Here is a 13069-nt window from a genome sequence, read left to right on the forward strand (position 1 = left end):
GTTGTTCATAGAAGAACTTTAAACAAATAAAGTTAACTTTGTCTTACTTCTGAATATTCGGAGGTAGGCAAAATCAACATTCCAAAGCTGTATGCCTGCGTTTTGTCGAAGTTAACTAAGTAAATTACTCTGCTTGCCTGCCTACTAGGAACCTCCTCCTAATCTTCCTGTGGGTGCCGGTGAGGCCTGTTCAGCCAGACCTGTTCCAGTTCACCTCAGATGTGCAGCGTTAGAACTGACCAGCATATGGCTTACGTGGCCCTAAGACATCTGTATGCCATTTCACTTATGTAGCTAAACGTCATCGCCCACATAGAGGAGGGAGTTTTCAGCAGGCTCAGGAGAACCCCAAAGGTTGCAGAGGGACAAAAGAAAATCACAGATGACAAAACAGAACGAGAACTGAGCCTGCTAGAAATGGAATGGAGGATCCTGGAATTAGGAACTGCTCACTGGCTGGTTGATGAGAACCCATACTAGAAGCACTCCACAAAGGTTTTGGAGGGCCCATGGGCAGGACACTCTGAACACCCCTCCCCAGGGAATCTACCTTCTCACTGCCATTGCCACCAGCTGCTGTTGCTCCTCATCCTCTCTCTCATCATGGCTACCATCACGGCTTGGCAGGCAGAAAGCCGGTGAACAAACAGGCAGTGGCATCTTCTGTGCCTTCTTCTCACCACTTCCATTGTCTGGACCAGAGTTGAGAGGCAGGTGAGCAAGCAGGTTGCAATGATGGAAAGGAGGAACAACTGCAGGGGCCTCTTGTCAGTGGGCTCCTGCTGGGGCGTGGACCTGCGGCAAGTACCCAACCATGCCTACCCTTGACCACACTGCAACATATTGACTGGACAATATGTGGAAACCTGACAACTACCAAAAATATTTAGTAAAGCAAAACCAGTAGCATGATGTCACTGGGCTCTAAATTTTCCCACTGCCACTTGAAGGGACAGGGAAACTCAAGACTATGGTAATGCCATGTTACCACAGGGAAGAGAGATATGGAGTTGCGGCTTGCAGCAGCTGTCATTCATCACTTGGATCCCTTAGTTCTGTCCTCAGTGTTGAGAACCACTACTCCAGAGAAATATGTGGTTGGAAAAGCTGCTGGTGAGGAGGTGGCGGGCAACCACAGCCACGCTCCGCTGTGCATATTCTTATGGCCACGGGCTTGCTATTCTTTTTAATTGATAGACTGCTAGTCAATAGTCCAGAATGCTGGCTCTCTGTGGAAACAAACTTCGATGGGAAATAGTTGAAAGCACTGGGTATGCTTAGTCTAGAGAACAGAAGACTAAATGGATGGAAATTCCAGGGATCGTAAGAGCACTTCAGCAGATTGACAGATTGGGCAAATCTGTCAATTTCGGTTTCTCTGTTTCCCATTTTTCCAATCTTAAATTCAGCTCATCCCAAACTTTGAGAATTAAACCTTTTAATGCCAAATGAATATATGTGCTTCTCCTAATGCATGCATTCACATATATGGTTTTGCCTAAGATATAATTTTCTGCAAGCAATTCTTTAATAGAATGCCTTTTTAAAGTTAATTTCAGTAATACACACACTTTTGTGGGCACACTCTCCTCATAAATGCATTTCATACTTTTTTTTAATTGGAGAACTCCATTGCAAAATTCAGAGAAGAGTGAATCTCGAAGCACAACTGAATATGAATTTGCATGCAGGTACAAAAGTGCAAAATTAGCTAAATTCACTTTAAAATCCAAACCAAAGTAATTTCATCCCTGGAATAGATTGCCTCAAGAGGTAGCAGGTTCTCCTTCGCTGGACATATTTCAGCAGAGGATGGATAGCCAATGCTGTAGCTGTATCCGGCATTATAGCTGGAGCGTGTTCAGAGGAGGGCAACCAGGATGAAACAAAGCCCTATGAAGAGAGACTGAAACAACTGGGCATGTTTAGCCTGGAGAAGAGAAGATTGAGGGGAGACATGATAGCACTCTTCAAATACTTAAAAGGTTGTCACACAGAGGAGGGCCAGGATCTCTTCTTGATCCTCCCAGAGTGCAGGACACAGAATAATGGGCTCAAGTTACAGGAAGCCAGATTCCGGCTGGACATCAGGAAAAACTTCCTGACTGTTAGAGCAGTATGACAATGGAACCATTTACCTAGGGATGTTGTGGGCTCTCCCACACTAGAGGCATTCAAGAGGCAGCTGGACAACCATCTGTCAGGTATGCTTTAGGGTGGATTCGTGCATTGATCAGGGGATTGGACTCAATGGCCTTATAGGCCCCTTCCAACTCTACTATTTTATGATTCTATGATAGCAGGTTGGACTAGGTCAGCCTTCCCTGATCTGGTGCCATCCAGCTGTTTTGGTCTCCAACTCTACTCAGCCCCAACCAGCATAGCTAATGACGCATCCAAGCTATGATTCATACTGATAACATTCAATTTACTTCGGGTAAGCTGGGAGGGCTAGTTGTGACAAGAAGATCCTTCCTAGCAGATGAAAACAACTACCAAACCCAATATGGCTGCATCCTTGGAATGTTAGCAGGGTAGACATCTTGGATGTTGTTCGTACATGTACAGAGGGATTCAAAATGTCATGACTGTGCCACCAATCTCTGCCAAATTAGACAAGTTGGGAAGTCAAGGCAAAATAGTGAAACCAGTATAATTCAAGCCAGATCTGAACAGAGCAAGATTCCTGTAAAATCCCTAGTGTGTTTTAAAACCTAGAAATACTGTGGGATTTATACCAGTTGTTTAATTAGTTACAATAGCACAGCTAATCAATCTTTAATCAGTTGACGGCTATAACGTATACATTTCCCAATATATGCCATTTCAGTCCAAAGACTTCATGCTTGACTTCTCCATGAATATATTCTTGGAAGACTGAGCAAACATCTTTTCAGTCATTTTGGAGTTGAAGAAATGCAAACAGAATGCACTTTTTTCGCCTCTAAGCTAAATTGTTGTTTTACGGTTGGGGAACTGTGGCGGAGAGACTTTGTGGCTGGCTACTTCTGAGTCATTTGCAGGACATTAAGCATTCTTTCAAAAAAATCCTATCTCCACATGGAAACAGACATTATAAGAGTTGTGGTACTTCCACAGCTCTGACGCCCCTCACTCTTTCTGGTAGTCTTTATAGTAAACTTACACAAACTGGTACTCTCCAGAATTGTTGATCTACAGTTTATAACTTCCCACAGCCTACATGGCCACCTGGGAGTGATGTGAGCTGTAGCCTAGAAAATCTGGAAGGCACCAGGTTGGCGAAGGCTGCTTTAGTGTGGAACACCACATATGTCGTAACAGCATCAACCGTTTCCTCACTTCCATCAGCCAATGAGGTGAGGTTGTCTATATGGCTTATTTGCCCTGCGGTGATTATATGGTGGGGCTTTGCGCCGGTTATACAATGCAGCTTTTACATGAAGCTGTGCGCTAAAAAAGTCGATGGCTCACTCCAATTCTTTTCTTCAAAACAAGGTCTCCACGGCTCTTCCGCCATGTGACCTCGCAGTCGAGCAGAGGTGCTCTGGGGCGGATGGCGACCCCTGATTGTTTGACAGAAGCCAGGCAGGGGGCAGGCCCAGTGAGCCAGATGGCCGCCAGAAAGCCCACGCTGCCTCCTGCCATTAAGATTGCGTGCCGCTACCCGCAGCAGCGAAACTGTGAGGTTCAGCAGTGAAGCAGAGGCAACGCAGTGACAGGAAGGCAGGGCCAAAGTCAGGAAAACAGATGACATATCATACATCATGTTATACTAGAAAGAGACATAGAGTGGCACCAGCTCTGTGGCACCAACAATGTCTACTTATGACCTATTTGTGATACTTGTCATATTATTTTCACACACTAGTTGTGACATGATTTTTAAAATACTAAGAGGAATTCAGCAACTGTTCCTCGGGCAGCTATGAGGGTCTCTACACAAAGATAGATAGATAGATAGATAGATAGATAGATAGATAGATAGATATAGATATGGTGCACTCATGACTGGGCAGTCATGGATATTTGCGGGTCCTTTAGATGACATCGGCAACCTCTTGCATGTCTCCCACACTTTCCCTCAGTAATCCAGTTCTAAAAAAACACACCTGGATATCCTGATTCTTCTGAAATGTTACGGGATTTCCTAATGTGTGCAGGTTCTCCACCCCTGACTTATGCAATGGTCAGGGGTGAGAGAGAGGGGCGATGAGCCTAAAGTCAGGTGACCATATGGAAAGGAGGACAGGGGTCCTGTATCTTTAACAGTTGTACAGAAAAGGGAATTTCAGCAGGTGTCATTTGTATGCATGCAGCACCTGGTGAAGTTCCCTCTTCCTCACAACAATTAAAGATGCAGGAGCCCTGCACTCTTGACCAGCCACTAAAGAGGGCAGGGCTCCAGCAGCTTTAACTGTTGTGATGAAGAAAGTATTTCACCAGGTGCTGCATGCATGACACCTGCAGAAATTCCATTTTCTATGCAACTGTTAAAGATACAGGAGCCCTGTCCTCCTTTCCATATGGTCACCCTAGCTAAAGCTTGCCTAAAAACTGGATTCCAGATGTCTTAACTCCAGATGTTTTGAGGTGAGCTGTGGTTACTCTGTGATGATGGGGTTGGGCCAAATGAGAGAGAGAGGAAGGGACAGTAATCCATGCATGCTCAAAAGTGCTCTTTATTATTTTACATGCCCCAAAAGTGAGTCCTGGAACAGAAAACAGCCCCTGGATCTCAGCTTCAATTAGGCCTCATCATCACATACAGCAGAATGAGATGATATAATCCTGAGGTGGTAGAGCAGGACAATACCACTTCAGACTACACATGGGAGATGCAGTTTTTGACTGCTCACCCATCCAACAAACATTTCATTTCCTACACTACTATACCGTCCCATAGCCGAAGCACTTTGGGCAGTTCACAAAAGTTAAAAACCATTTAAAACATATTATGCCACGTACAAAAACAATCATCATTTACATAAAACCACAACAACAATCACATCAGACGAGATTTTCTTGCCCAACTTGCTCCATGCTTTGTCAGAAAGAGCTGAAAATGTCATTGCTCTTCCACTGCCTGTTCACTGGCCATTTAAGTGGGGGAGGATTTTCTCCAATTCCCGGGGGATGAGGTGGAAGGAATTCCCCATATTTTAGGAGTGGAGGGGCATTTCCCCCCCCCTCTTTTCCTTCCCTTATTAAAAATATAGCTTGGTGCCACAGCAGCAGCAGCTCCCCTCTTGGCAATCTCATGGGCTGCTACATTCTCCCATAATGCCTCACTTCTAATCAAGTATTTTCCCCCCCTGATTTTGAAGCAACATAAAACCCTTTGCCCAGAGAACCCGGTGCAGGTATGTTGAAGCACAGCCCTGCAGTTTCGTGGTTTCCTATCTTTTGCACAGTTTTTTCCCCCTCATTCTAAAAGGGAGAAATGCCTCTCCTAAAGCTTAGTTACTGGCAGTAAGACTTCTAAGCTAAAACATGCTGGTATTTTTTGGCGGTTTTGGTATTTCAGCCTTTGGCCCTGCCTTTTTTACCTTTCATCCCACCCACCCTGGGAATATGGCTCTGAGCGTTTTTCCAAAATTGAATTCAGCCCATGAGCTGAAAGAAGTCCAAAATTCCTGCCATAATGGGATGTATATACACACCATACACAACCACGTCCCTATCATGCTACCTTCAACTCTCAGGGGCAGGAAACTATTAAGTTTCTCCATGGCTTACTCTGACACAGGAATTGATCCCAGTGTTGCGCTGGAGAAAAATAATCATTTCGCACCTTCCCACCCCACCCCTGAGAGTGTCAATGGCCAACGCCAACAGCAGTCAGGAGGTGGTGGGCTTGCCTGGGGCTGTGGGAAACTGCTGAGAATACCTTGCCAAAATACACCCCCTTTCAACAAAACAAATAAACCTGGACCCTGACACTACATGAGAGTTTATATGCATTCACATGCAAGCTGGTCCTATGCAAACAGGAGCGGTTTCCGCCATTAACAAACCTGTGAAAAGCAATGCACGTGTGACATCCCTTTCATACACAACATGGGCTAAACAGCCTAAATACCTGGTCAGCAAATCATATTTAACAAGAGCCATATTTTCAACTCAACACTGACCCAAGGGCACGCAGTATTTGCTCCACCACCACCACCCCTAACACTCTAAAACCAGACATTACTTTAGCAGCTACCTATTTTTTTCTTTTCATTTTTACTCTAGAGTAGGCTCAGGATCCCTGATCCAGATTGGGACCCTAGCATGAAGGATAGAGGGCTTTTAAGATCTGGATCAGGGGCCTTCCACCTACTCTAGGGTAAAAAAATTAAAAAGTCATAGCTGCTAGACACTCATTCAAAGTCATGTCTGCTTTGGCCCTAAGGCACAGGGGAATAGCTCTTCTAACCTCTCTTCTCCAGAGTAGACAACAGCATCATTATTAACAAAATAATAATAATAATAATAATAATAATAATAATAATAATAATAATAATAATTTGCAGAGTTCTCCCTGTATTCACCTCAACTGTTGCTTCCCATTTGGCTGTCTCTTGGCTCACAGACATGAGATATGTTAGGGAGGGGAGGTGTTCTATAGAAAGGGTTAAAGAGACCTTTACCCGCTCAGACGCAAATGATCCTTATGTGTAGTCAAACAAGCATCCTTGGGGATTAGGTGTTTTGCTGGGCTCAGTTGGAGGACCACCAGTTGCTTACCCAGATGTAAACAGTTTAAAACCAATTTCTCCTTTGCTTCCCACAAGCGTAACGTGAAGCAAACAAGCGTAAATTAGTTCCATAGGATTGAGTCTGAAAGGCTGCACTAAAATTAGAAATTCTATCCACTAATAATAAGTAATGGTATTTACTGTTACATAATATACTGTTAGAACACATTAAAAATGTTCTGAAACAGCTTCTATTCAAACACCCTATAATTTTGTCGTAACCTCTCCAACACAATTGCGTCTACATGACAGTAATTAGACACCTTAAACATGGCTATTACCAGTTTCTCCTGCTCCCTTCTAATAAGGCCTATAAACACAAAACAAGAGTTCTATCAGGCTTCGACCTCCTCCTTCACTTCAGTAATTCCCTCCCAAGGCACAATAGGTGGCAAATGGAGTTTAGAGAAAGGCCTAAGGGGTTGAGGAACTGCTGATGGTATTTGTAAACATCTGGACAGCAAGGACAGTTGAACTGTGCCCCAATATTTAACTGGAAAAGTCTCAAAGACAACGTTCATTTTTTTAAAAAAATCAAACCAGCGACACCATTTCCAAATAAAATAAAATTACTCACCTCTCTGCTTCTAGACGCATCTCCTCTCGTTTCTGCCTCCTGAGCTCCCTACGACGTTCAAAGTCGTCCATGGCGTATATTCAGGCTTGGATAAACTCCCCAAATCAGACTGAGCTTTAAAAGAGAGACAGAGAGGAAAACGTTAGAACTAGACATGGAGATGAAAGGACGCCTTTAATTAATAGGGTCAAAATTACGTTTTTGCATCTCTTTTACTATCAGCTCCAAGTTCAGTTCTTCCTCGCCAATCCCACCACCATAAACTGGATTCTTCAAAGTCACCAGGATAAACAGCTTTCACTAATGCCTAATAAGTTATATACAACTTTTATTAGAATTCTGTCCCTTGCTGGAAATTAGGACGAAATGTTTTAAAACAAAGCACTAACCTTTTAAGTTTGTTAAACGAAAATTGGGGAGGATTGTCATAACCTACTAATAGTTTATTGCATTTTTCCTAAAAATTGCACAGAAGTTACAGAAAACAACGATTATATAATAATCAATCTGACCCTATGAAATTAAAACAGGACATATTTGTTATCACTACTTTGATTACTGGAACTGTGGATGAACTCAGTTCATTGTAACATCACAACTGTACTATTGCAGGCTTGCAGCAGCAGCAGCAAAACAAGAGCAGAATGTATAATTTTTAAAAATTATTGAACTTTTATCTGCAAAATACTACCCTGAACTTAAAAGATGCTTTGCTTTGCTACCCACAAAGATAAAAGGAGGAATTTCAGAAAGATTATATGGGGGTCGGAGTAGGGGGAGAAAGAGAACCTTACGTTTAAAAATACCACCGAGTCAAAAGCATTTTTTATATAAAACCTCCTTCAGAAAGCAAAGCTGAGGGTTGGGTCATTTTTGTTGTTGGGGTGGGGGAGAGGATGGGGTTTTTTGTGGGGAGGGGAAAATAGCTTAATCTCTGCAATTTAAAAATGCACCTACCTTCTTCTGGATGGTTTACTCCATAAAATATTTGCTGCCTTATAGTTCCTTCATATACAAAGCCCTTCCAGGCTTTGGTTTATATCCTATCGAGACAAATAGAGGAGAATTCTTCTGCAGGCCCCCAAACTAAAAATGACTACCAGAAAAGGGAAAGCTGTTCTCTTTTTGTCCCTGCTTTGTTTACAGAGCTGTCAGTAGTTAGTTAAACTCTGCCTGGAATCTGGCATTTAAGGCCTGCTCCAAGATTGCTTCCTGTGCAGAATTGGAGGGCCCCAACTTCCTCAGGAATTCTAGCCTAGACTCTGCACTCAGGGTGCTTTTTTCTTTTCTTTTGCTTTTTTTAAAAAGTTCTTCCCCCTCCTCCTTACAAAATTTCCAACTCTTTAGTCCAAGTTCAGGCATTTACAGTGAAGAAAAGCTTTTTTAAAATAATAATAATCTGGATTAATGCACATTGCAATTTGAAGGAGACAAAAAGAAAACTGGAAATTGTTAACGCTTGTCTGCTAATTTTATATATATAAAGGGTTTGTTCACATAGGATTATTTGGTAGAAGTGGGATGGAGGAGAAGGGAAACACATCCAGAGCCATCACTTAATATTTGAGAATACCGTGGTGCAGGGAAATAGGAATCTCATACATTTAATCTATGGAAGGGCACATCTCATGAAGGGTGTGTGTGTGTGTGTGTGTACAACAACCGAATCTTCTCCCATTACACCAAAATAGCAGCCCTCACCCCTGCAATGTTCATTAAAATATTTCTGTGGCCCCAACAGGGCTACACTGATCAGTGGAGGAGACCCCACAAAGGAAGAGTTATCTGCACAGGTAAGCCCTCAAAAATAAGGAGCGAAATGGGTTCTTAACTAAACACAACAGATTTGGGGTCTCCCATTAGTTGTCATGACTAGGCCTGTTCCCCTTAGGCTGGGGGAAGGAGTTTCAGGCGATCAATCAGAGTCAGATACTGAAGCAGAAGAGACGGTGCCAGAAACATACCAAGCCTACACAGGGAGTGGAGGAGGTGACTCTCAAGGACTCTTCACCAGCTGGGAATGAACTTTTGCCAGACCTTATCTCTGAAAACAGTCACAACACACAGTCTGTGGGAAATCAGTATTGTTCAGAGGGCGAAGGCACTTCAATGCTAGCTGATCCTAAAGTAAGCCGCAGACTAAAATGGGCAGAGCTAAAGGAAGATGAGAGAAGGTCAGCCTGGCTAGCCTCTCTCCAAGAGCTTTTTCAGAACTAGTCTCTCTGAAGTCAAAGCGTTCTGCGGAAAAGGCTTTCCATTCTTCTGGAAAGGACAATTGCCTTGCTTAGTTTGCATAGTTTGCCTAGACGAAAGTTCCTACAGCTTAGACTCTCTTCAGGTGGGAAGATATATTTATTGCCTGAATAAAGCTTTGTGGATTACGTGGCAGACCTCTTTCTTGTCTCCCAATAAGGCGGGAGGTTTTTGGAAAACACGACATTAGTTTCCCCAAAGAAGTCACTCAACAGAGGATGTGTATAGCACCAGGATGAGTGTAGGCTTCAACAAAGCGGATAAGGAACCTAGTTGTTCCCCACTAGCTCCTTTGAAATAGATGCTGAGCTATAATATCTCACAACTGAACGTTGGCTAGGAATCTTTGGTGGTCCAAGCCATGTTGCCATGGAGGCACAGCTCCTGAGCTTGAACCTTGGGTGACCATATTTTGGAAACCAAAAAGGAGGACAACATGGTCATCCTCCAAGGGGGCGTGTCCAGCACTAAGGGGGTGTGCCCACCCGAACATAGCCTTGGTCACATGTCTGATTTTACAGCACACATTTAAGACAAATCTGTTCTACATAGCATCTTAATGTTAAAATCACTGAAATAAAGAACAAGTGAGAGATTCAATATATCTGAAATTAACTTCACTCACTCCTACTTTTGTAGGTTTTGCTGTACTTTGAAGCTTTTGCTATGCTTTGTGTGATACAGTCTCCCCTTCCCTCAAATATCTTTTCTGACTGTGTCTTCACTCATTGCAAGCTGCTGCTGTTGTTAACAGGGTTTGCTACTGGCCGGCCGGATGGCTGGCTTTTTTTAATTTCAATTTTTTTTAAAAGCTTGTGTATAATTGTCACAAGTTTCTCTACTCTAACATTAGGGTGGGTGTTGTGGCAGTTTACCTAAAGACTGGAGATCCCCTTAATGCCAAGGGCTGAAACTGCTCAATATGCAAAACCCCAAAGAGGAAGTTTGACAACCTGAGTTCGAAGGATATGGCTCCAGCAGTTTTAAAATACAATAATTTTAAAACTTTGAACTTTTAAAAAAATCCTAAAAAAACAATGCATGAACAGATCTGATTCAAACCTGGCATGGCTAAATCTTTCCTTAGGAGCTATCATGGTGCCAACTTTCAGCCCTTTATCTTTTAAAAATGTCATTTTTAAAAAATAATTTTAAAACTTCAAACTTTTTTTAAAAATCCTAAAACTCAATGGATGGACAGATCTGTTTCAAACTTTGCATAGCTAAAGTCCTTGTTAAGAGCAGTCATGGTGCCAAGTTTCATGTCTTTATCTTTAAAAATAATATTTTTTAAAAAAAATTAAATCCTCAAATTTTAAAAAATTCCTTAAAATCAATGGATGAACAGATCTGTTTCAAATTTGGTATGGCTAAAGCTCTACCTAAAAGCTATCATGGTGCCAACTTTCAGCTCTTTATCCTTAAAAATGACAGTTTAAAAAATAGTAATTTAAAAACCTCAATTTTAAAAAAAAATCCTAAAAAATCAATGGATGAACAGATCTGTTTCAAATTTGGTGTGGCTAAAGCTCTACCTAAATCCTATCATGGTGCAAAGTTTCATCTCTTTATCTTTAAAAATTACGATTTAAAAAATAATAATTTTAAAACCTCAATTTTTAAAAAAAATCTAAAAAATCAAAGCATGAACGGATCTGTTTCAAATTTGGTATGACTAAAGCCCTTCCTAAGAGCTACCATTGTGCCAAGTTTCATGTCTTTATCTTAAAAAATGACGGAGTTATAAGCATTTTAGTTAATTCCTATTAAAGCTGCTCTTCAGAAAAATCCGGATTTCCCCTCTCCTCCCGGATTTGTCATCAAAAACCCAGACAAGTCCGGACAGATCCGGTCATATGGTCACCCTATGCACTTGTCTCAGAAGGGAGAACTGGAAACCACATTAGGCATTCATTTAGGCTGAATGAACACACATGACATCTGCATAAGCATGGGCTCCCAACAGATCTCTGAGCATGTGTAGACTGGGGGTGGAGACTGCTACAGAAGGGCACAACTTTCCCCCAATGTTTTCAATTCCACGTGAATTAATGTAGCCTTAACTCTGAATTCTTCTCTTGCTCAACCAAGCCTGAACTTAGGCCGCAATGGCCTCCATAGCTGCTGCTTCTACACTACAGGTTGAGGCAAAGTAAAAGAATGGCAATGGCTCAGGGCCAACCTTGTGCCGCAGTCTGGTTAGCATTAATCTTGGTTGAAGAGGCAGGGTAGGGTGGCCACAAACATCTGCATATGCTAATTTGCATGTATATATGCAATGCTGAACTAGCGATTATAATTTAAATAGAAAAACAATACAAATCACCCTATTTGGGAAGACTGTGTGCCAACTCAGTCTGCTGATGTCCAGGAGTTAACTGTTGATGTGCAACTTCAAGACCCCCGCTATTCTCCTTGCTTATAGTTCTTTATCTTTAAAGTGGACTTGGACTGGACAGCCCTGCAAATAAAAGACACCTTCAATTTTGGACTATCCTCTGCAAATCAGGACACATGGCCACCCTAACAGAGGAACAGGAGCTATTCATTAGACTACCATGGCTAGACCACTCAGTAGTATTTGGTACCCAAACTGCTAGCTAGGCACCCCCAAATTATAGGGCAGCTCCTATTGCATCATCATCATCATTATTACCACAGCAAAGTATCCATCATAATATCACAATCATAGATTTATTTATTTTTATATTATGGATTTCCCCAACTTTGTCTACCATGAAATCATGATAGTCATCTGGAGATGTAACTGTTCCCTCCATAATAATAACAATAATAATAATAATAATAATAATAATAATAAAGTATTGTATAAATAATTTTCATACTTAAACATTTTCCTGCCCTTCTATTCATTCTATATCTATTACAATATTTATTTTATTTTATTTAACAATATGAATAATTTATATTATGAATAACTTACATTTATGAATAACTTATATTAAAGAAATTTGTAAGTGATGTACAAAAACAAGTCTTCATACAGAGGACAAGTTTACCTTCCTGGGAACACCTGCTGGAAAAGATATGTTTTTAGTAGACACTAAAAACCTAGAAGGGTTGGTGCCTGCCTAATTTGTAGTGGTAGGGAATTCCAGAGCATGGATGCTATGCTACTAAAGGCCTTATACTCTGCCATGGTGGGCTGGAACTCTGAAATCTTGGGACATTTGTGACCAGGTAGCAGTTGTTAAGTACTACAGGGACCAGGGTGAAGTTCTTGAGGATCACAACCCTGCATCTTTGGAAGCAGTAAATCACAAGGATGCATTCACCACACCTGGGACTCACCTGGTCAAGCCTCTTTAGCAGTTTTATACAGCCAAGAATGGCAAGGGTCAAGAGAGTATGGTCAAGGGTGGAAGTGCAAAACTGATCCCAGAATATAAGGACGCCTTGGTGGGAATGGCAGTAATTGCAGCATCAAGACTGCTGCAAAAATGGGCATAACCAGACACTACAAGGGACTTGGAGCTGCTGCTGGCTGGCTTTCCTG

General features: G+C 41.9%; 1 protein-coding gene across 7 annotated transcripts in view; it reads right to left on the bottom strand.

The window, feature by feature from the left end:
- CALD1 (caldesmon 1) overlaps nucleotides 1-13069 on the bottom strand; it is a 240770-nt gene that overhangs the window by 106688 nt on the left and 121013 nt on the right. For 5 of the 7 annotated variants that reach the window (XM_063134845.1, XM_063134844.1, XM_063134843.1 and 2 more), the window contains exon 3: nucleotides 7300-7413. In XM_063134845.1, the coding sequence (XP_062990915.1) occupies nucleotides 7300-7370 (71 nt within the window). In that variant the 5' untranslated portion in view covers nucleotides 7371-7413. Of the gene's footprint in view, nucleotides 1-7299; nucleotides 7414-7496; nucleotides 7546-8256; nucleotides 8514-13069 lie in introns of those variants that run through there. The other 2 variants (XM_063134838.1, XM_063134839.1) reach the window with 2 other exon arrangements.

Source organism: Elgaria multicarinata, chromosome 9 (assembly GCF_023053635.1).
Source record: "Elgaria multicarinata webbii isolate HBS135686 ecotype San Diego chromosome 9, rElgMul1.1.pri, whole genome shotgun sequence".
Lineage (NCBI taxonomy): Eukaryota > Metazoa > Chordata > Lepidosauria > Squamata > Anguidae > Elgaria > Elgaria multicarinata.